A 22,406-nucleotide genomic window follows, 5' to 3' on the forward strand; every position below is an offset into this window, starting at 1 on the left:
ATGTTTTAGAAGAACTGTGTATGTGTAGGTATGTAAATAACTAGGTAGGTACTGAGAGAAGGAGTAATGAAGCAAATATAGTAAAGTGTTAACATTTGGACAATCTGGGTGAAGGGTATATAGGGATTCTTTGTACTATTTTTACAACTTTGCGTAAGGCTGAAATCATTTCAAAATAAGGAAAAAAGAAATTACTATTATCTGCAATTATTTCTTGTCACCTTTCTTGTCTCTGGTTGTTAGCATGTTTATGCAGTCCATGGAGCCTTTTGCATTTGGCTCTCATTTCTCCTCTGTTCTTACCATTTTTCTGATGACTTTAGTGTCTTCAAAGTTTACGCTTTAATTATCTTGAATCCTTGATTTCCTTCTCTGCACATATCTTCACCATCAGTCTATTTTATTAGTTCATCCCCAGATGAACTACATCTTGGACTTTGTTTTTACATGTTGCTCATTTTAGCTCATTTTGGCAATTTTCACTTCCTGACTATAACATCTTATCATTTTAACACAAAATGTTTTTCATAAAGATACTCTTTTTTCTCTGTGCCTATTCTTCCTGTTCTTTTCTTATGCTTACAGTCTGTCAACTTTTGCTTTACTTCTCCTAACTCAAATCCTTTGGCAGTTCATAACTTTGCATATTCCTACTTTTCCAACTTGTCATTTTTTTTGTAGCAATGTCTTTGTGAAATCTTCCCAGAGTTTACAGATGAGCATCAGTATATGTGGCTTATTTTGTATTTTGTCTCTATAGCCCTAGCAGAATCCTTCTTTATCACCTTCTTTTGAAATCATTAGATTAGTTTACCTTCTTCAATGGCTACAGAGTCCTCATGGGGAGGGTCTGGTTCCTACTTGTCTTTGTCTGTCTAGTTCTTATCACAGCACATATCACACTGTAGATTTTCCATGAATTACTAAATTAATGAATAAACTAAGTAGAGGGGTGAAATTTTCTATACAAATGGTTGAATTCTGATGTAGGATAAAGCAGTATGGCATAGTAGAAGAGTATTGAGAGCATTCAGAGAATTTAAGCAATATGTTTGTTAAACAGTTGGTCAAAAATCAGGCAGCTACACCAGTGGTGTGGCTCAGTGGATTGAGCACCGGCCTGTGAATCAAAAGGTGGCCAGTTTGATTCCCAGTCAGGGCTCATGCCTGGTTTACAGGCCAGGTTCCCAGTTGGGGGCGGGGGGGTGAGAGGCAACCACACATTAATGTTTCCCTCCCTCCCTCTCTTTCTTTCTCTTTCTCCCTCCCTCCCCCTCTCTCTAGAAATAAATAAATAAAATATTTAAGAAAAGAATTTTTAAAAAGGCACACAGAAAGGAAAATTTTATAAATCAGCCTTTTTTACTCTAAAGTATAATTAAGGTCTTGGTAGAAGAGTATGGGCAGTCTGATTGGCAGAGCAGGTTCCAAATGTCTGGTGAACAGTTATATTTAGGAATCTAAAAACAAAGTAAGAGTTGAAACATTCAGATTTTTAGAGCCAAATCACACAGTACAGTGTTCGTAACAATATTAAACCCTTACTACTGGAATCCAGAAGTGTGTTAGGACTTGTTGAAGTCATTAGGGTTATAATTGCTATAGTGCAGGAGGGGTCAGCAAGGAGTCCTCTTACTGGGGAGCTCCCACCTCTACTCTGAGTTTGGAGGTGAAAAGGCAGTGATTTACCAAGAACTCAACAAATCACAAAATTTGACATTAGGTAAGCTGAAGTTAGAGAAAGTCGTAAGTGTAGTCATCAAATGGCAAGTATAGATATCAGCAATTGGGTAACCTAAACACTGGAAGATTAAGAATAAAAAACTGAAAGGAGAAAGATGCTAAACTAGACCCAGAAATATAGTAAAAACATGGGACAATTTGTAGATAATGATAATTTTGGTCTCAAAAACAGGCCAAAGAGTCATGCCTTAAGATTCTGAAGCAGTTGGTCTAGTGTTGGCCTAAGCAACTGGGAGTTATTTATATTTGGCCCATCCTTTTACTTTTTCGTGAGTTTGTACCTCATAAACTGGAGAATGGTATAGGTTCTAGTAGTTACTTTTTGATATGTCCCTGGAGACAATTTTTGTTATCTGATAATTGCTTTCAGTAATTAGTTATAATTTCACTTGAGTTACTTATAAATTCTATGTGAGTGTTGGAAAGCATGGTTTGTTCATGATATCGTGGTGTTCTTTAGCATCCATTTGTAACATCCTCTCATTCAGATTTGGAGGGTTGAATGCGACCAATACCAGTGTATTCCAGAAATGTAGCATGATGACCATCTAAAGGCAACCAAGCAAGCATTTTGAAATGTCAAGAAGCAGCATATAATATCCAGAAACGTAAAAATCATAATATAATATATTGAAATTTTATAGATATCTTACAATTATATAATTATGATAGCACATTCTTCCAGTCTGTTCCCTCAAATAAAGTGAAATCAAGAGTAATTTACTAAAAATGGTTTCTGATCTAGATTTAGCCACCAGTAAGATCCAGGACTTGAAGTTTTAACTGGCTATACCTAATTTCAGCATATGTACAAGAAAAAAATGTCTTCTTAGAGAAAGAATACTTTGTGAGAGCTACCTTATTTACAAGTTCCCCATTTTGTTTTTATTTTGAAAAGTACTCTCTCTGCCTCAAGAGGATTTTAAGTTTGGCAGGTCAAAGACGGCATCATCAATAAACAGATGAGAATTACCTGCTTTTTACAGTTTTACTTTTTGAAGTTTCTGCTGGAAATAGTTACAGTGGGGATGTGTGCCTGTTGACCTCATTTACCAGGGAAAAGTTTGTTTTGTGTACCTGTGCGTGTGTCATTTTCTTCCAAAAAATCAGATATACAGTATTCTTTTGAAATAGCTATTATCTACTAGTTATAGCTTAAAATATCTTTTATGAGATAGCCAGACATTGCAAACACAGATTTGCTAATGTATAATACACATCTGGTAAAATGGGAATAAAAAATAATTCTTACATTCATTTTATAATATGATGATGATGATTACAAAAATAATAGGTAACATGTATTGTCTGTCAATGTGCCAGACATGAGGCCAAGTATCAGTATTTTGCATGTATTAACTCAGTTAATCTTCACAGGTAAGTGAGGGAAGTGTTGTTACATTCCCGTTTAAAAACAAGACCTGAGGTGTTATATGGGTTAAGTTAGTTGCCCAAAGTTATGCACTTGGCAAAGCTGGAATTCTGATCCAGGCAGTCTGGTATCAGAGTTTCATGCACAACATCACTTTACTGTAATCATTAACTTATTGCAACCTAGTTTTCAAAATTTAGGGGAAAGAGTAATCTGAAAATAAAACCTCTAAATCAGTGTTGTTGTTTATTTAAGTTTGATTGAATGCTGGAGTCATCTGACCACTCCCAGAGATTTTACTTTCATTAATATAAGGTGTGAACTGGGCTGTAGGGTGTCTAGAAACTCCTCAAATTATTACATCCTACTGCCAAGGTTTACACCACAGTCCTAAATGCTCACTCACTGTGGGAATGGAAATAATTAATGGCAGAACCTCACTGTACATTCTTACATAATTACAGTAGGAGTAAAACGAATAAGTACATGTTTAAAGCTATGTGAGTACTTATTTCCATAAAAATTATTCATTTGAATGATTCAATATGTAGCTCTGGTGTTTTATTTATCATGTGTTTTTTTTTGTTTTGTTTTAAATAGCTCATAATTATATTGAACAAGAGACTGCAGGGAGAAATAAAAGTACACAGCCAGCTGAGCAACTGACTGAGAGTCCTAAGGGCAGCATGCATCAGAAATCCAATGAATTAGTTAATGAAGCCGCATATGAGGACACAGAACTGCCAGAGCAGAAATCAAGGAATTTTCCTAATCCAGGTGATGAGACATCTTCCTGCACTACTGAAAAATCCAAGTGAGTGCCAGTGGCCTTAGATTTAGAGTGTAAGAACTGGGAGGGCTCCTTTGCCTTCCTCCTTTTCCTTCTCCTTTCCTTGTTTTTGGTGTGAGCTAAGTTTGACACATCATTAACATATTAGAATTGGGGGAATCTACCAGAGGTTTTTCCTGTTTTCCATTCCATCAATATGATGTGTCTAGATCAGCAGTTTTCAATTTTTTCATCTCGTGGAACACAAACTAATTAAAATTCTGTGACACATGAAAAAATATATATTTTTTGCCAATCTGACCCAAAAAATAGGTATAATTTTTATTCATTCACACCAGACAGCTATTGTTATATTGGCTGTTTATCATTATTTATTTGACAAACTAAGAGAAAAGATGCCAGTGCCCCTGACTAAGTAATCAGGTATTGCATATTTTAAAACTTCTTGTAGCACAACAGCTGAAAATCGCTGGTCTAGATTGCTAAGTGAAAGAGCATTTGAATAAAGGCCATGAGGTTTTATTCTTTGTAGTTAAGTATTATTTTCTGTGACCTTTCATTATGGGTCTAGAAATAACTGTTGGATTTATATTAATGGGATTTTTTTTTATCAGAGCCCAAACCTGGTAGGTCCAGAACAAAATTAACCCAAAGGTGTGGTTTTGCTTAGCAGATGAAATTCATTTAAGTGAATTTCAATAGTTTTAGAAGGGCCTTGCACACTTCCATTTGCCTTCTTTATTATTTTATATTTGTGACATCTGTGACTTTTACCTGTGGCATTGAAGTACTTTGATCCTTAGTCATGTATTATGAAAATACTACTAAATTAGAAAAATTTTAGTGACTAATATAATTATAGTTTCAGTCCAGACAAAATTTTATTGTATAGAATATATTTTAACAATTTTACATAGGAACAGCTATTTCTAATTACTTAAAAATTATTCAGTAGGTACCATATTTTTCAGACTATAAGACACACTCTCCCCTCCCCTCAAATTTGGGAGGAAAAGGGGGGTGCATCTTATAGTCCTAATGTAGCTTACCTGGCTCACTGTGGAGCCGGGTCACAGGTTATTAAATATTTTATTACATTTTTTAAAATGTATTTTATTGATTATGCTATTACAGTTGTCCCATTTTCCCCCTTCTTCACGCCCCTCTACCCTGTACACCCTCTCCCACCCATATCCCCCCCTTTAGTCATGTCCATGTGTCATACTTATAAGTTCTTTAGCTTATACATTTCCTTACTATTCTTACCCTCCCCCTATCTATTTTCAACCTACATTCTATGCTACTTATTCTCTGTACCTTTTCCCCCTCTCTCCTCCTCCCACTCCCCTGTTGTTAACCCTCCATGTGATCTCCATTTCTGTGGTTCTTTTCCTGTTCTAGTTGTTTGCTTAGTTTCTTTTGCTTTTGCTTTAGGTGTGGTTGTTAATAATTGTGAGTTTGCTGTCCTTTTACTATACATGTTTTTTTTTATCTTCTTAGATAAGTCCCTTTAACATTTCATAAAATAAGGGCTTGGTGATGATGAACTCCTTTAACTTGACCTTATCTGAGAAGCACTTTATCTGCCCTTCCATTCTAAATGAGAGCTCTGCTGGATAGAGCAATCTAGGATGTAGGTCCTTGCCTTTCATGACTTGGAATATTTCTTTCCAGCCCCTTCTTGCCTGCAAGGTCTCTTTTGAGAAATCAGCTGACCGTCTGATGGGAACTCCTTTGTAGGTGACTGTCCCCTTATCTCTTGCTGCTTCTAGGATTCTCTCCTTCATTTTTACCTTGGCTAATGTAATTATAATGTGCCTTGGTGTGTTTCTTCTTGGGTCCAACTTCTCTGGGGCTCTCTGAGCTTTCTGGATTTCTTGGAAGACTATTTCCTTTGCCAGAATGGGGAAGTTCTCCTTTATTATTTGTTCAAATACCTGCTCAATCTGTTGCTTTTCCCCTTCCCCTTCTGGAACCCCTATAATTCGGATGTTGGAACGTTTAAAGATGTCCTGGAGGTTCCTAAGCTTCTCCTCGTTATTTTTGAATTCTTATTTCTTCATGCTTTCCTGCTTGGTTGTTTCTTGCTTCCTTCTGGTCCACTCTATTGTTTTGAGTCCCAGTTTCCTTCCCTTCACTATTGGTTCTCTGAGCATCTTCCTTCATCTCTTTTATTGTAACCTGCATTTTTTCATGTATTTTGCAACCAGAATCAACCAATTCCTTGAGCTTCCTGATCACCAGTGTTTTGAACTGTGCATCTTATAGATTGGCTATTTCTTGATCGCTCAAAAGGATGAGTCCTGGGGGACTGATCTGTTCTTCCGTTGGAAACATGTCTCTCTCTCTCTCTCTCCCTTTTTTTTTTTGGTCTGGTCGCTCTTGTTATGGTGAGGGGCGGAGCCTTAGGTGTTCACCTGGGCTGGGCACCCCAGTTGCTACATTGTGACATTGTATGTGGGGGCAGGGGCAGGGGGGAACAATGGTGGCAGTTCTGTTCTCCTGCGATCTCAGTCCCTTCTCTGGGATCCTGGGTTGCGCGCTCTGCCCTGGTCCACAATGCCACCTCACTGGGTCTGCCAGCCGCTGCTTGCGTACTTAGGGTCCACCACTGCGTCCCGGAAGGCTTACATGCTCCTGGTTGCCTTATGCACCCAGTTCTCCCCGATCTCTGCACACCTCGACCCACGCGGGCTCCTCCTCTCAGCCCCTCCTACCGGTCTGGATGAACGGGTCTACTTCAACTTCTTGGCTGTCCAACTTCCATTCAGATAAATTCTCTGTCAGTTCTGGGTGTTATTCTGCCTCTAAGTTGTTGTTCTAATTTTGGTTGTGCGTGGAGGTACGGTACATCCGCCTATGCCTCCATCTTGCTGGAAGTCCTAAATATTTTACTACATTTTTTACTTCAAAATTTTTTCCTATCTTCTTACTCTAAAACCTAGGTGTGTGTTATGGTCCGGTGCATCTTATAGTCCTAAAATATGGTATATTAATATGTTCCTACTGCTTAGCTGTGAGTTATATTCTTACTGATGTGTAGATTAGAATACACTTTTGGAAAGTAGGGGTAGGGATGAATGAAAAGGTGATAAACATTTTATAACCACATAGGAAAAATAGTTGAGACTGGGCTGAAGCCAGAGTATGAGCTGTCTAATACAAGTGCAAGAGAAGGTGCACATGGTGAGTAGAGCTGTGCCAACTGTCCCAGGTGTCACTGCTTAATTTCTTCTTAGAGACTCTAAGATGTATCTATGCTTAATAATATAATATAATGCCTTCAAAAATAGCCCATGTTTTCTCCCTTCTCTTGCCTTATACTACTTATTAATAAATTGATACTCTTCTCAAATAGCATGCAAAATGTAAAAAAAAATTTTTTGGCCTACCCTTAAATGTTACAGGAAAAGGTTTCTATTTTTAATGTTTTAAATTTAATAATGAAAATATACTGTCAAGCAAATTGAAACTGTTCTCACTTTCAGAGAAGTGAGAAATGTATCTAGTCCTGACTAAAAGTACAAATTGAATTAATATTCAACACCCTAATACCTAAATTCTTCAAGTAACTGAACCATGAGTCTCTACAGATGTTACTAAATGTTCTCCACAGATTTACCTTTCTCAGTTGATAAAGTAGCACCTCCATGAAACTGATACATTTACTCTTTTTATCTGTAAGATTTTCTTATTGCACAAGAGAAATTTAAAAGTAAGTAACTTTATATATTTATTGTTAAAATTAAATTTGTCTCCCCCCATTTGAAGGGTAAAATGTATGGATCCTGTATAGTAGAAATAATATTCATCTTGCTTAATTGTTTTCTTTATTACAGCATTATGGAACGTACAAATAATGATTTGCATTATGAGCGTATGATTCCTTATCAAGTTACTTCAGACTTAAATAAAGAGAAGTCTATAGCATTTCTTCAAACAGAGTTGGACATTCTCAGAGCAAGCAATAAAAAGGTATCGTTTAGAAAATCTGATAATTGTACAGTGTGTTTTAGCTGTTGACTTTCTAAATTTGCTGTGTTGGGCATTGCAATTCAGTTTTGTGTACTTTAACCCTTTAACAGTAGGTCTGTATTGTTGCCATATCATGCCATCGGGGTCTGAGTGAGTTGAGAGATTGGCTATAAAAAGCAGTTTCTTTGATTACCTGCCTCTGCTGGCCTGTGATGCCACCTCCTTTTTTCTAAATCTATGGTACCTCAAGTAGGTGCATTAAAAAAAAGATTTGTTCAGGTTTTACTGTGGTAAAACTATATTTCAATATTTTGGAGAAAGAGAAATTTAATGTACTGGTTTCATATTACTTTCTTAACCACTTACCTTTTTTCATTCATATTTTTGCACTATATTTTGCCTGAATAATCTATGTAATTAAACTTTAAAGTATCAAGGCTTGGCAATATTTTCATTTACCTTATACTGCTGCATTTTGTCATATTTTAGCTTTTCTGACTATTTCTAGTTACATTACTTTGAGCATTATATAATGTTATTAAATAATACTCAGTTTTGTATGCCTTCCTCTTTTAAACCTCTATATACTAGTCTGATTTTAATACTCTAGTTGTTGACCTAATCAAATTGAAGCATGATATTAGGAAATGTTGCTCATATGTGATAGAAAACAACACAAATGACAAAAACTGAGGGAGGAATTAAAGAAAAAAACAAAAAACATTTGGAGGGATTCTGTATGAGAACTGGAGATATTTCCTGTGCTTTCATTTAACAGTTATTTATTATGTGCCAGTTATGAGTCAGGTGCCAGTGCCAATTTAAATGAAATATGATGGGATAGTATTCTCAAAGGGTGATTTGTTTCAGATACTGAGATTATTATCTTAATTAATTTTGTTTCAAAATATTAGAAATACTAAGAGAAGCTGTAAAGCTGTACTGCCCATTATTTTGTTAGAATGGTCCCTCCCAAGTCATTGGCTTTAAGACAATGGAACGGACAGATAGCTTTTTGCCATAGTTATTTTGAATCATTATGTTGTTCCCTCTTTAAATTTTGTCTACACACACACATAAAGTGTATATCAAAATGTTTTTATAATTTCTATGTCCTTACAAGTAATTATTACTTTTTAAAATGTCTTAAAACTTTACATATTGTGGGTTTTTTTAATTCCTGAAATTATGTATTTGTGCAAGAAATTTGTGAGATAGAATCTGTTTTTTTTTTTTAATGTGTTTAAGCTTCAAGAAAAACTGTCTAAAGAAGATAAAGAACATAGAAGACTAAAGCTTAAAGTGGAACTCCAAGAGAAAGCAACAGAAGCTCAAATTGCTGAAAAGACAGCTGGTATGGTAGATGAGTTTTAACATATGGCCTTAAGAAATGTGCACAAGGTTATTATATTATGTGGCTTGATAAATATTTAGCATACTAGCTATTTGCCAAAGGAGGAGAAGCTCTGTCTTTTTTTTTTTTTTTTGGCTGCTTAGAAAATAGGTGGCTTTAACATCCTGGCTCTGGTATTAGTGAGAGCTTTACCTGTATTCATACTGATTTGGGCATTAAATGCATTGTTAACACCATGTCAATCCAATCACAAAAAGGTTGTTTGTTTTGTTGGAAGGGCCTGAACAAACAAGGGAAAATAATGATTACCAGTGTGCCTCTACCTTTCAACCAGCAGTTCAAATACCACTTACTGTTTTAGCATGTGGAGAGGAAATACTTCTCCTTTGTATGATGATAGTCATACATTCATTGCCAGTGGAAACCTACATTTGATTTAAAACCTGTTTTGTGAAATTAATGAATTTTTATCTGACAATATGGATGATGATAGAGATAATGTTTTCTCTAAGAAGATTAAAGTGAAAGATTGTCAAAGTTTAATGTTATAAATGACTGCCTTAAATACATTTTGGAGTCTATCTTACAGATCTTTGCAAGAAGAACACTTCTAGTATGATATATTACAGATATCACACAATTCTCAATAGTTATGATCTCACGTATATACACACATATATGTTACTGTGACTCTCTTCCTTACACTTTTCTAGTGTGTCAAGGAAAAATAAGTTTTATAGAATAGCAGCAATTAACATCCAGAGGTATTTAGAAATTACTTATTTTAACATTTTTTATCAACTACAATGATTTTAAGGAATAATTATATTTTGTGATTGGTTTGAAGTTATACTCATACCCTGTGAGCCACTTAACTTTTGTTTCATATATGAAAGAATTGTTATTTCAGGTCAGAGACACTAGCAGATAAAGCCTGTCATCAAAATATTGCTGTACAAAGCAGGACTAACATGTCTGTGAAAATATAGCCAAAATGAGCATAAATAAATATTCCAGTTAAATACCAGATGGTTGCTTTTCTGTTAATGTTAAACTGCCATGACTTTTTAAGTGGGGAAATATGAGTGTAATATATTTTAAGGAAAGTTAACAGTATAATAAAAATGAATAATTCACATACAAATTTAGAACAATTTAAAAGTTTCCTGGCTTCTTATAATCAAATATATATACTCTTTCTATTGTAAGTACATTTGTTTTAAGGTGTTTGCATCATAATTTAACTTTGCATATTTGTTGCAGAAGTAATTTACTAAGATTTAGGCGATTGCGACTTACTGAAAATCGTGAATTAATATATCTGCATGGCTCATTTATCTCTTGGAGGGGAAAACTCATTAAAAAATATTACTTATTATTTAAACTTTTGTATAACATAGCTAATCATATACTTCAGATATTTATATATTGGTATATATTTAAGGGTTTCTTTTGAGTAAATATGAATCATGTATGCATAAAATGGAAAGAATTTGATTGCCTTATAATTCTTATTATTCAAACATGTATCATTAAGGATTTTTTTTTAGTACATGTTAATGTTAGAACCACATTTAGTAAGTTTTCATAGCCTCCTAAATTGATGAAAATAAGTATTATGTAGTTTTTTGAATAAAGCAGCCTAGTTAAAATAAATGGCCAACCACGTAGTTTTTGAAGTATAAATTTTCAGAATGTATCCTTCTTAAAATTTCAATTCTATTTAATTGAAAAAATGTAAAATATTTACTATGAGTTTAGAGAGAATTATTGTCATATGTGAAAATAGGATATCTGAATTGCTTAAGAAATTCAGTAGTTTGAAACTACAAGAAATTTATTAACTGACCCTTGGTAGATTCATGAACTTTTTCATATTTTTTCATTACACATACAGTTTTAAATAGCTTATCTTCTACCTGGTAACTAACAACTAAAAACAAAACTATCTGATTTGTTTTTGAGGTCAAAAAACAAAACACCATAACAAAAACAACTATGTGAGCACTTAGAACAACTATTTAGAACACAACTATGTGTTTCTAAATAGAAAGAGAAACACTATAAGACTGTGATTATATGTTTTACTTAATGGCATGTGAAAGAACAATAATCCACATAAGCATAGATGTTTGTTTCTATCACTGCTCATTTTTATATTTGAAATAAAAGGTGTATTTGATAAAGTATATTAAAAATAAGCACACATATTTAAGTATTATACTTAATCAGAATATAAATATCTAGTTAAGATATTTCATTTACAAAAATACATGCAAAAACATCCTGAACTACACATTGTAAATTGCAAATAGAGGACTTCTGGTCAAGTGAAGGCGTAGGTAAACACACCTTGCCTCCTTGCACAACTAAAGTAAAAATTACAACTAGATTACAGATATCATCCAGAACCATTGTAAAATTGAGCTAAATGGAAGTCCAACAATCAAGAATTTAAAGAAGCCACATTCATCCAGACGTGTAGTAGGTATGGAGATGAGGGGAGGCACAGAAGGTGGAGTGGCATGGAGACACAGAACAGACAGTGCCTCATCCACATGCAGTGGATAAAATTCAGGGGCAAGGGATCTCAGCCCCAGACCACATCACTCAGCCCAGGGTTCCATCTCCAAGAAGATAAGTCCCCAAAATTTCTGGCTATAAAAATCACTGGGGGTTGGGGTGGCAGAAGAAACTGTGGGATTCTTAAGAGACTCCTCTCAAAGGGCCCACAACATACTTAGAACTTAAATAGACTCAATCTCTCTGGTATTCAGCACCAGTACAACAACAGGAAGGGCACAGTGGCATATGAGGAGAAGTTGAGGTGACTGGCACTAGGTCGAGTGCCAGGAGACAGCTTCCTCCTGGGCAAAACTCAAGAGACCAGCAGCATCGTTGTTCCCTCTCAAGCCTTCCTCAACACAAAGCCATGGAGCAGTGATACAGGTGGCCCTGGCCTGGCAATCACTTAAGGCTCCACCCCACACAACTGACAGGTATGCTTTTCTACAATAGGTCACACCCCTAAGACAGTCAGTCAAAGCAACTCTACCTAATTCACAAAAACAAACACAGGAAGGCTGCTAAAATGAGAAAAAGAAATATGGCCCAAATGAAAGAATAAACAAAATTCCAGAAAAGGAACTAAACAAAATGGCAATAGCCAACCTATCAGATGCACAGTTCAAAGCACTGGTGATCAGGATGCTGACAGAATTTGTTGATTTTGGTTGCAAATTAGATGAAAAAATGAAGGCTACACTAAGTGAAATGAAGGAAAATGTATAGGGAACCAATAGTGATGGGAAGGAAACTGGGACTCAAATCAATGGAGTGGACCAGAAGGAAGAAAGAAACATCCAATAAGAAAAGAATGAAGAAACAAGAATTCGAAAAAATGAGGAGAGGCTTAGGAACCTCCAGGACATCTTTAAACATTCCAACGTCTGAATTAATAGTGATACTGTTGCGGAAAATAACTCACACGCGAGGGAGATGGCGGAGCATGATCCTTAATTACGTGAGCGGGCTCAGAGGGGTAAAAATCCCAAATCCTGAGCAATGAGCTCAAGCTGGAGTTTCCCTTATATGCTTGTTACACAGGCAGAAGGAGGAGGGGAAGGAATGCAGCTGCTTGAGATAACTGCTTATCTGGGAAATGGCTGTTGCCTGGGAACGACTGCTGGTCAGTTCCTACCTAAGAATAGCTACTGCTCAGCTATGTCCTGTCACAATACCAGAAGGAGAAGAGGAAGAGCAACAAGTGGAAAAGTTCTTTGAACAGATAATAAAGGATAACTTCCCCAATCTGGCAGAGGAAATAGACTTCTAGGAAGTCCAGGAAGCTGAGAGAGTCCCAAAAAAGTTGGACCCAAGGAAGAACACACTAAGGGACATCATAATTGCATTAGCCAAGATTAAAATGAAGGAGAGAATCCTAGAAGCAGCAAGAGATAAGGAGAGAGTTACCTACAAAGGAGTTCCCATCAGACTGTCAGCTGATTTCTCAAAAGAGACCTTGCAGGCAAGAAGGGGCTGGAAAGTAATCTGGGATGTAGGTCATGAAAGGCAAGGACTTACATCCCAGATTACTGTATCCAGCAAAGCTTTCATTTAGAATGGAAGGGCAGATAAAGTGCTTCTCAGATAAGGTCAAGTTAAAGGAGTTCATCATCAAGCCCTTATTATATGAAATGTTAAAGGGACTTATTTAAGAAAAAGAAGATCAAAAACATGTACAGTAAAAGGACAGCAGACACAACTATTAACAACCACACCTGAAACAAAAACAAACTATGCAAACAACTAGAACAGGCACAGGACCACAGAAATGGAGATTACATGGAGGGTTAGCAACACGGGAATGGGAGGAGGAGAGAGAGGGAAAAGGTACAGAGAATAAGTAGCATAGATGGTAGGTAGAAAATAGACAGGGGGAGGGTATGAATAATATGGGAAATGTAGAAGCCAAAGAACTTATAAGTATGTCTTATGTACATGAACTAAATTGGAGAATGTGGGTGGGAGGGAGAGTGCATGGTGGAGGGGAATAAGGGGGGTAATGGGACAACTGTAATAACATAATCAATAAAATAATTTCTGTAGAATTTTTGATGATATGAGAAAATCTTTATGAAAGTGTTAAGGGAAGGAAGTAGGGAAAACTGTGCTTATGATTTTAAAAAAGGTTTTATATATTTACTGTAGAGACAGGGGAAGGGAGGGAGAAAAACAGAAAGAGAAACATTGATGTGAGAGAAACATCAGTCAGCTGCCCTGATGGGGGTTCAAACCCCTGCAATCTAGGCATGTGCCCTGACCGGAAATGAAATGGTGACCTTTCACTTTGCTGGTTGACATTCAGCCAACTGAGCCATACTGGTCACAGCCATATGATATAATTTTTAAAGTATATATAAACATATATATGTATATTTTATAATCCAAGAGGCAAATTTTGGTAGTATTAATGGATGTATTAATATTTCGACTAACAATTTTCTGCCTTTTCAGGTTTTCTTCAGTAAGCATGGGTTAGATTTTATTTTAGAAAAAGTAAATGTTACTTTTAAAAGATGTGATTTTTTAAAAGAAAGATACTTGCTTTCTAATCTTAAAATAATTCCTGTGATAAATTTGACATATGAAAAACCAAATAAAGTTAAATTTTATGAAATTTATATGGTTGTGATCAAATCTTATCATTTTACCTGTGCCATTTTTTTAGTGTTTCAGATTTGCCCCTTATTTGTTTTGTGTCTTTGTCTGTATTATGTATCTTATGTATGTGTTAACCACCTTGTGTTCTCAGCTGATTTTATAAGAATAAGAATCTGGTGTGAGAGTCTTCAAAACCACATAAAACAAAAAGTGCTCAGTTCTTTGTGACACAGAATGAAGTAGTGGAAAGATGAAAAGCCTTGGAATCACATTGACCCAAGTTCAAATCTCAGCTTTTACTTATTAGGGATTGATTTTGGGCGAGTTACTTAGTAGCCTCTCCAGATTTACTTTCTCTCATGTAAAATGTGAATATTAACTAATTTACCAGATTATTTTAAGGGCTAGAGAAAATATATTAAGTTCCCAATATATAACTGGTATGGTACTCAGTAAGTTGTAGCTAACATTAATATTAGATTATTCTTTCTATATGAAATTCTTAAACCTTTGATAATGTCAGAAATCTTGAAAAGATTTTTGTTTTGTTTAGCTTTTAATTAAAATTCACAGTTCACTGTTTATTAAAAAATAGAAAAAATGAGAAACAAAGGATTAGATGATGAGGAAATTACTGTTGATATATATATGTGTGTGTGGATATATATATGTATGTGTGTGTGTGTGTGTGTATTTATTAGCACTAAGGCATTTTACTTACATGTGAATCTGACATAAAAGAAATGGGATACCTGGAATTTGGGCTTTAATCTAGGTATACCTACAATAAAACTTTACATAGACTCTTTTAATAGCATGAGTCCTATTTCCTTTGCTTCCCTGATGGTTTTACATGATGTGAATTCTATCATTCTACTGTGATGTCATGAGAGTTTGAAACTGAGTTGTATCCTTTATCATGTTGAAATCTCAAATGTTTGACCTTTTTACCTTCCCCTCTTCTATTGACATCACTATCATTGTTACTGTTTTTTTAGGCAAGTATAGGAACTGTGCTAACTTTTTAAAAATTCAAACTAGAAATACTGATGGGCCATTATGTACAAGGGCTGTGTTAGGCACTAACAGTACATCAGCAGATGGACAGACTTGTAATTTCAAACATTTCTTTTTGTGAGCAATCACTTCTTACTTACATACCATTGCAGTAGATGGTGGTGATGAACTGCTCACACTTCTAATTCAGACCTTTGTTCTGTTATTTTTATCATGTTTCTTGTATAAGTGGCAGCCTCACTAAACTTTTGCTAAGCCCTACTTTATAGGTTGCTGTGATGTTTAAGTGAGGTAATGTTTATGAAGTGTTTCACTCATTGAAGCACTTGGTGAGTGGTAATTATGATGATAAGATGAGGATGTCATCTTCTTATTTTTCCAGACTTCTTGATCTAAGAGGGGCACGTGAACCCAATATAAATAACTTCCCAAAGCTATTTTTAAATTTTTTTATTTTATTTTAAAAATTTATTTCTTTTTCTTTTTTTATTGTTGTTCAGGTACAGTTGCTGCCATTTTCCCCCCATCACTCACTCCCCAGCTGTCCCTACCTCCCACCCTTGGTCCTACCCCTCTTTGGCTTTGTCCATGTGTCCTCTATACATGTTCCTTGTTCAGAGTGAATTCATTTCTGTTTAAAAATAGTTTTAAAGTATTTTTTATTTTATTCTCTATAGTTTTTAGTTTTCTATAATTTTCATATTTAATTTTTTTAGAAAGTTTGAAAATATGAACATTGTTTTCAATGTCTACAAAAAAAGTAGGTCATCTTTACTTAACAAAGCTAAAATGAACAGTTTACTCCCTATTTGTTAGCATTGGAAAAAATGTACCTCATAATAGCTGTTTACATTTTTACTGTGTTTTGACTCATTATATCTGAATAATATTATTTTAAAAGTTTTAGCATATATGGCCTTCAAATACTAGAGGATGTTTTGGACAAGCATATCAGAAACATTGACTCTTTGTCTTAAGCATCTCTTCTTATCTGAATAAAATGATTAAACCACAAACACTTCAAAATTTGTTTTACCTAAGTTGAGTTTGATAGTGAGACAGTATTGTGTGGCCTGATTTGCACTCATTAATTTACTCTTAGGTCAGCAGTGTGGTTATAACTTTTAAAAATTGCTTAATTCTTATTCCTCTGTTATATTGACAATATACAGATAATGTTTAATTTTATACAGAAAAGTACTTAAATAGTTTTTATAATTTTTTGTGTGTGATATTTAAAGCATTTATGTTTCTTTGAAAGTGTTTTTTCTTTTTTTTCTCATATTACAATCTCTGCTTTATACGTTATTTTTCTTTCTTGCATGTCATCCATTAAAGATTAGCTGTGGAAGGTTGGAGCATGGAGAGATTATGAATGACAGAACAACTCCTGTAGAATAATAATCAGTTTTTAGTATTTAATGCTGTTTGACTTTTGCAGACACATTTCTTATTAACCTTTGGTACAAAGATAAATCCAGGTTCCTGATATCTCATGAAGAAGATGAATTTGAGATCCTCTTCCAATTAAACTGAAATAAGGCCAATATTGGGTTTTAGCCAAAAGAACTCCTTAGTTCCTAAGTCTTATGTTTATAAATCTATCTATCCATCTATCTATCTTAGTTACATTTTACATATAATTCAGTGGGTACATAATTTGCTTAGCTTACTGTATTGTTTCTGCAAACATTTAATCTGTTTTTCTCTTTTAAACATAAAATCTTTTCTTTATGTTTAAATTTAGAGTGGTATTTTATAAATAAAAAAACATTGTCAAGCCCTTTTTATTACAGAGAATGTTAATTTGTTTATATTCTGTTGCCCAAGGCATGAGAACATAGAATTCCTGAAACACAGGGCTTAACTTTTTCTTTTCAGGCTAGCATGTAAATGTTAAAAGTATAGACATGTAACTGACCATTATATCAAATACATTAAGACACCCTAATTAACATGGAAATAATAAAAATTGTTATGTAATAGAAAATGTTTACATTGTTCTCTTCTAAAAAAATTACTCGTTACCTATACCATGTCTCAGATGATGTTGATGGCCTAATGATCAAGAACAGAACAAATTAGTTGTATATATCAGGAGAATAGAAAATAACATAATATGTGCTCCTAAGAAATAACACGTATTGGAGTTTCATTTTTCGGTGTATATGATAGGCATAAATAAAAGGTGATAACCTTTAATCTTATACTTAAATGCCTTAACAGTATTAAGTTATAATGGAGCATCAAATATATATCTATAGCTACACATTTTATTTTGGAAGGAAAAAGGATTTCAAGAATATGACCAGTCATTTCAGATAAAAACAAAAGGGCCCATCTCTGAGAAATACAGTAGCTAGAAATATTTATAGGTAGAGGTTGATTATGTTACTATCTTTGGCTGCAGAATCCCAGGACATGAATCAGGATTAATTACAGTGAGTGCCAGGTCAAATAATACTTGAGGGTAGATTATGGCAAATGTTATAACCTCCCTCCCTAGAAAAGTATGTTTTTTTTCTGGAGAAAACAAAAGAAGCATTGAGGAAACAGAGAAACTAGTATGTATAACAATATCTACCAATTGGCAATATTTTGTTATATATAGCATACTATGAAATTTAGCATGTTAAGCATTTTAGAACGTATCAAAAATAATTAAGAAATTTAAAACAAAAATAACAGAAAACTTTTCAGAAAATGACTCTTAAGTCTTTTCCCACATGTGTAATTAATTCTAAAAAGTTTAGGTAGCAGTTATATTTCACAGAATTTTCATACTGGCATCTATTAAAATTTATAGTAAATACTCTGAGCAGAAAATATTTTAAATATTTCTTAAAATTGTATTTCAAAAGTGCATAAAATAATTGATAGTAATTATAATACTTTAGGGAAGAGCTTATTTCACACTAAAAATTGTAGTTCTCATATGAGATATATGTTTGAATGTAAATAACATTTTTAGAAAGTGTTTTTATATAGTCTTGGAGTTATATGTACTAAATACTCATGTGTAGTAATTGGGGATTTTGCAAAAAAGTTCCTGTTTTACAGCTTTTCTATTTAAACATTTTGTATAATTTTCTTATTAATCTTTAGCAGTTCCTGTACCATTGGTAAGTACAGTAGGTCCTCGATAACATTTTGTATAACATTGATGAGCTGCCATAGGAACTTAACTCTTGTTTATATCAGTTAGCCTATGGTAAAATTGGTGTCCTTAATCATCATCTTGCTTAAAGCCACAGAATCTATCAAATACATTAAGTAAGGACTTATAAATATATAGCAACTTTACCAAAGAAAATTTTAAAGCATATACTAGGAGCTAAAACGCCAACTTTTAATGTAGTAGTCGTACTTCTAGGAATTTTCCTAAGTAATTAGCTAAGTACATGCATAAAGATTTGTGTACCAAGATGTTCATTACAGTGTTGTTTACATAGTGGATAACTTGGAACAGTGTAAGATCTTATATTAGAAGCATCTTAGTTCAATCAAATATGATATGCCCAAATAATAAAAATCCATGTAAAATATAAAATTTTTTATATTTTTGAAGAATATAGGACCATGTTCTTTCTATTTTAAATATATGCAGAATGTTAGAAAAGATATAAAATATTTTTGTCTCTGTATTTGTATTATAATGAACCTAATTATTTTTTAATCAGAAAAGGTTATTTACCAAATAATCATATAAAATATTGAACATTCAAACCCAATTTTAGAAAATTATAATCATTTCTTTTTTAAAAGAAATTCTGAAGTAAAAATATGAACCTGGGATTTTAATACAAAAAAATGGGAATATCAACTATGTGAAATACGTTGGTTAATTTGCTACTGGTGTGGTACATTTACTATGTGTGTTTAAATTTCCATTAATCAACTTATACAAAGAGAGAGAAGTTACAATTTTTAAGTAAATTAAGAGACCTCAGGTAATGTTTGTGGTTCTGGAATATATATTTGGTGGTTTCATAAAACACTATCATATTTTCAAGGAATGCATTTAACATCATTTAAAGTAGCAGTAGTAGCTAATCAGACCATGTGAAATTCTTTTTTTTTCTTTTTTTAAATATATTTTATTGATTATGCTATTACAGTTGTCCCATTTTCCCCCCTTCACTCCCCTCCATCCTGCACACCCTCTCCCACCCATATCCCCTCCTTTAGTTCATGTCCATGTGTCATACTTATAAGTTCTTTAGCTTCTACATTTCCCATACTATTCTTACCCTCCTTCTATCTATTTTCAGTCTACATTCTATGCTACTTATTCTCTGTACCTTTTCCCCCTCTCTCCTCCTCCCACTCCCCTGTTGGTAACCCTCCATGTGCCCTCCACTTCTGTGGTTCTGTTCCTGTTCTAGTTGTTTGCTTAGTTTCTTTTGGTTTTGTTTTAGGTGTGGTTGTTAATAATTGTGAGTTGGCTGTCCTTTTACTATACATGTTTTTTCTTTATCTTCTTTTCTTAGATAAGTCCCTTTAACATTTCATAAAATAAGGGCTTAGTGGTGATGAACTCCATTAACTTGACCTTATCTGAGAAGCACTTTATCTTCCCTTCCATTCTAAATGAGAGCTCTGCTGGATAGAGCAATCTGGGGTGTAGGTCCTTGCCTTTCATGACTTGGAATATTTCTTTCCAGCCCCTTCTTGCCTGCAAGGTCTCTTTTGAGAAATCAGCTGACCGTCTGATGGGAACTCCTTTGTAGGTAACTGTCCCCTTATCTCTTGCTGCTTCTAAGATTCTCTCCTTCATTTTTACCTTGGCTAATGTAATTATGATGTGCCTTGGTGTGTATCTTCTTGGATCCAGCTTCTTTGGGGCTCTCTGAGCTTCCTGGATTTCTTGGAAGACTATTTCCTTTGCCAGATTGGGGAAGTTATCCTTTATTATTTATTCAAATATGTGCTCAATCTGTTGCTTTTCCCCTTCTCCTTTTGGTACCCCTATAATTCGGATGTTGGAACATTTAAAGATGTCCTTGCTGGAAAACATTATGCTAAGTGAAACAAGCCAGGCAGTGAAAGACAAATACCATATGATCTCACCTTTAACAGGAATCTAAATAACAAAACAAAGAAACAAGCAAAATATAACCAAAGACACTGAAATAGAGGCCAGGCTGACAGTGCCCACAGAAGAGAGTAGAGGGAATTTAAGGGGGACAGTGGGAAGGGTTCACAGGAACAAACTTAAAGGACACATGGTCATAAACTAAGGGGAGGGTGGTAATGGGAGGGAAGTGGGGAGGGCTGGGAGGGGGGACTGGATTGGGAGTAAAAAGGAGAAAACTGTATTTGAACAATGATTAAAATAAAAAAAAATTTTAAAAGAAAATAAAAAAGATGTCCTTGAGGTTCCTAGGCTTCTCATTTTTTTTGAATTCTTATTTCTTCATGCTTTTCTGCTTGGTTGTTTCTTGCTTCCTTCTGGTTCACTGTATTGTTTTGAGACCCAGTTTCCTTCCCTTCACTATTGGCTCTCCTCCGTATATCTTCCTTCATCTCTTTTATGGTAACCTGCATCTTTTCATCTAATTTGCACCCAAAATCAACCAATTCCGTGAGCTTTCTGATCACCAGTGTTTTGAACTGTGCCTCTGATAGATTGGCTATTTCTTGGTCGCTCAAAAGGGTGAGTCCTGGGGGACTGATCTGTTCTTCTGTTGGAAACATGTCTTTCCCTGTCTCTCCTTTTTTTCTCTTTTTTTTCCGGTCTGGTCGCTCTTGTTATGGTGAAGGGCAGAGCCTTAGGTGTTTACCTGGGCTGGGTACCCCAGTCGCTAGATTGTGACATTGAATGTGGAGACCGGTGTGGGGGCGGGAGGGAACAATGGCGGTAGTTCCATTCTCCTGGGAACACAGTCCCTTCTCTGGGATCCTGGGTTGCGCGCTCTGCCTTGGTCCACAATTGCTGCTTCACTGGGTCTGGCAGCCGCTGCTTGTGCACTCACACCAGTGTGATCTTGCGTTCCCTGGATGGCCTACACACAGTTCACACCCAGTTTGCCCCGAGTTCTCCCCGCATGCTGCTGCCGACCGGCGCCCGCCTGGCTCCGCCCTGCCTACTGGTCTGGATGAAGGGTCTACTTCAACTTCTTGGCTTTCCGACTTCCATTCAGATAAATTCTCTGTCAGTCTGGGTGTTATTCTGCCTCTAAATTGTTGTTGTTCTAATCTTGGTTGTGTGTGGAGGTACAGTACGTCCACCTATGCCTCCATCTTGCCAGAAGTCCCCACAATGTGAAATTCTTTTACATACAGTAAAGACCTGTCTTTTAAAGCTCTTATCTATGTTATATTTGTTCTTAGAATTTTTGAACATGAATTATAATCAGTGATTATTTTATGTGTTTCAAATTCAAATCCTAATGATTTCTTCTTTCCTTCTTTATGTTCAGCCTTTACTATTTACATAGCTATCTTGAGGATGTTAACAGATTCTTTTTCCCAGGAAATGTCTATTCTCCAAATTATGTTATTTAGAGAATCATGATCCAATGTTTAAACTAGAGTGTTGTACAATATAGTCTCTTCTACTGTATTTTAAAAGTAGTTTGAGAAGTGTACAATATGGGTTTGTCAATAGACTTGGGTTCTACTAAGAAAATATGTACTCTGTCTTGACTCAATAAACTCATACTTAGTATGGTTCAGCTTCTTCATATTTACTCTTGCCCATATTAGAAAACAATTAGCTTACTAAACAAATTGGAGTATTTGGTGATGGTGGTAGGGGGTGATCCTCTCTGAATCATTTTTGAATTTGACTAAGTATTATAGGGTATTTGATAACCATGTTTAAAAATGGAGATATCCAAATATTATTGTAAACACCCAATGATTTGTTTTACCTACAATATAAGTATTTTACTTGGTTGGCTTACATAGTAGCTAATAATATTTGTTAATGTAATTTAACTGCTGTGAACCTTTACTGAACAAATATTGAAATTTATTCAAGTCAAAGA

At 34.8% G+C, this 22,406-nt stretch overlaps 1 protein-coding gene across 4 annotated transcripts in view; it reads left to right on the forward strand.

The window, feature by feature from the left end:
* Positions 1 to 22,406, forward strand: part of MIPOL1 (mirror-image polydactyly 1) — a 306,644-nt gene that overhangs the window by 63,168 nt on the left and 221,070 nt on the right. For all 4 annotated transcript variants that reach the window (XM_045848602.1, XM_045848604.1, XM_045848603.1 and 1 more), the window contains exons 4-6: positions 3,716 to 3,929; positions 7,745 to 7,880; positions 9,129 to 9,234. In XM_045848602.1, the coding sequence (XP_045704558.1) occupies positions 3,716 to 3,929; positions 7,745 to 7,880; positions 9,129 to 9,234 (456 nt within the window). The remainder of the gene's footprint in view (positions 1 to 3,715; positions 3,930 to 7,744; positions 7,881 to 9,128; positions 9,235 to 22,406) is intronic.

Source organism: Phyllostomus hastatus, unplaced genomic scaffold, assembly GCF_019186645.2.
Source record: "Phyllostomus hastatus isolate PE091 unplaced genomic scaffold, TTU_PhHast_1.1 phas_contig_62, whole genome shotgun sequence".
NCBI lineage: Eukaryota > Metazoa > Chordata > Mammalia > Chiroptera > Phyllostomidae > Phyllostomus > Phyllostomus hastatus.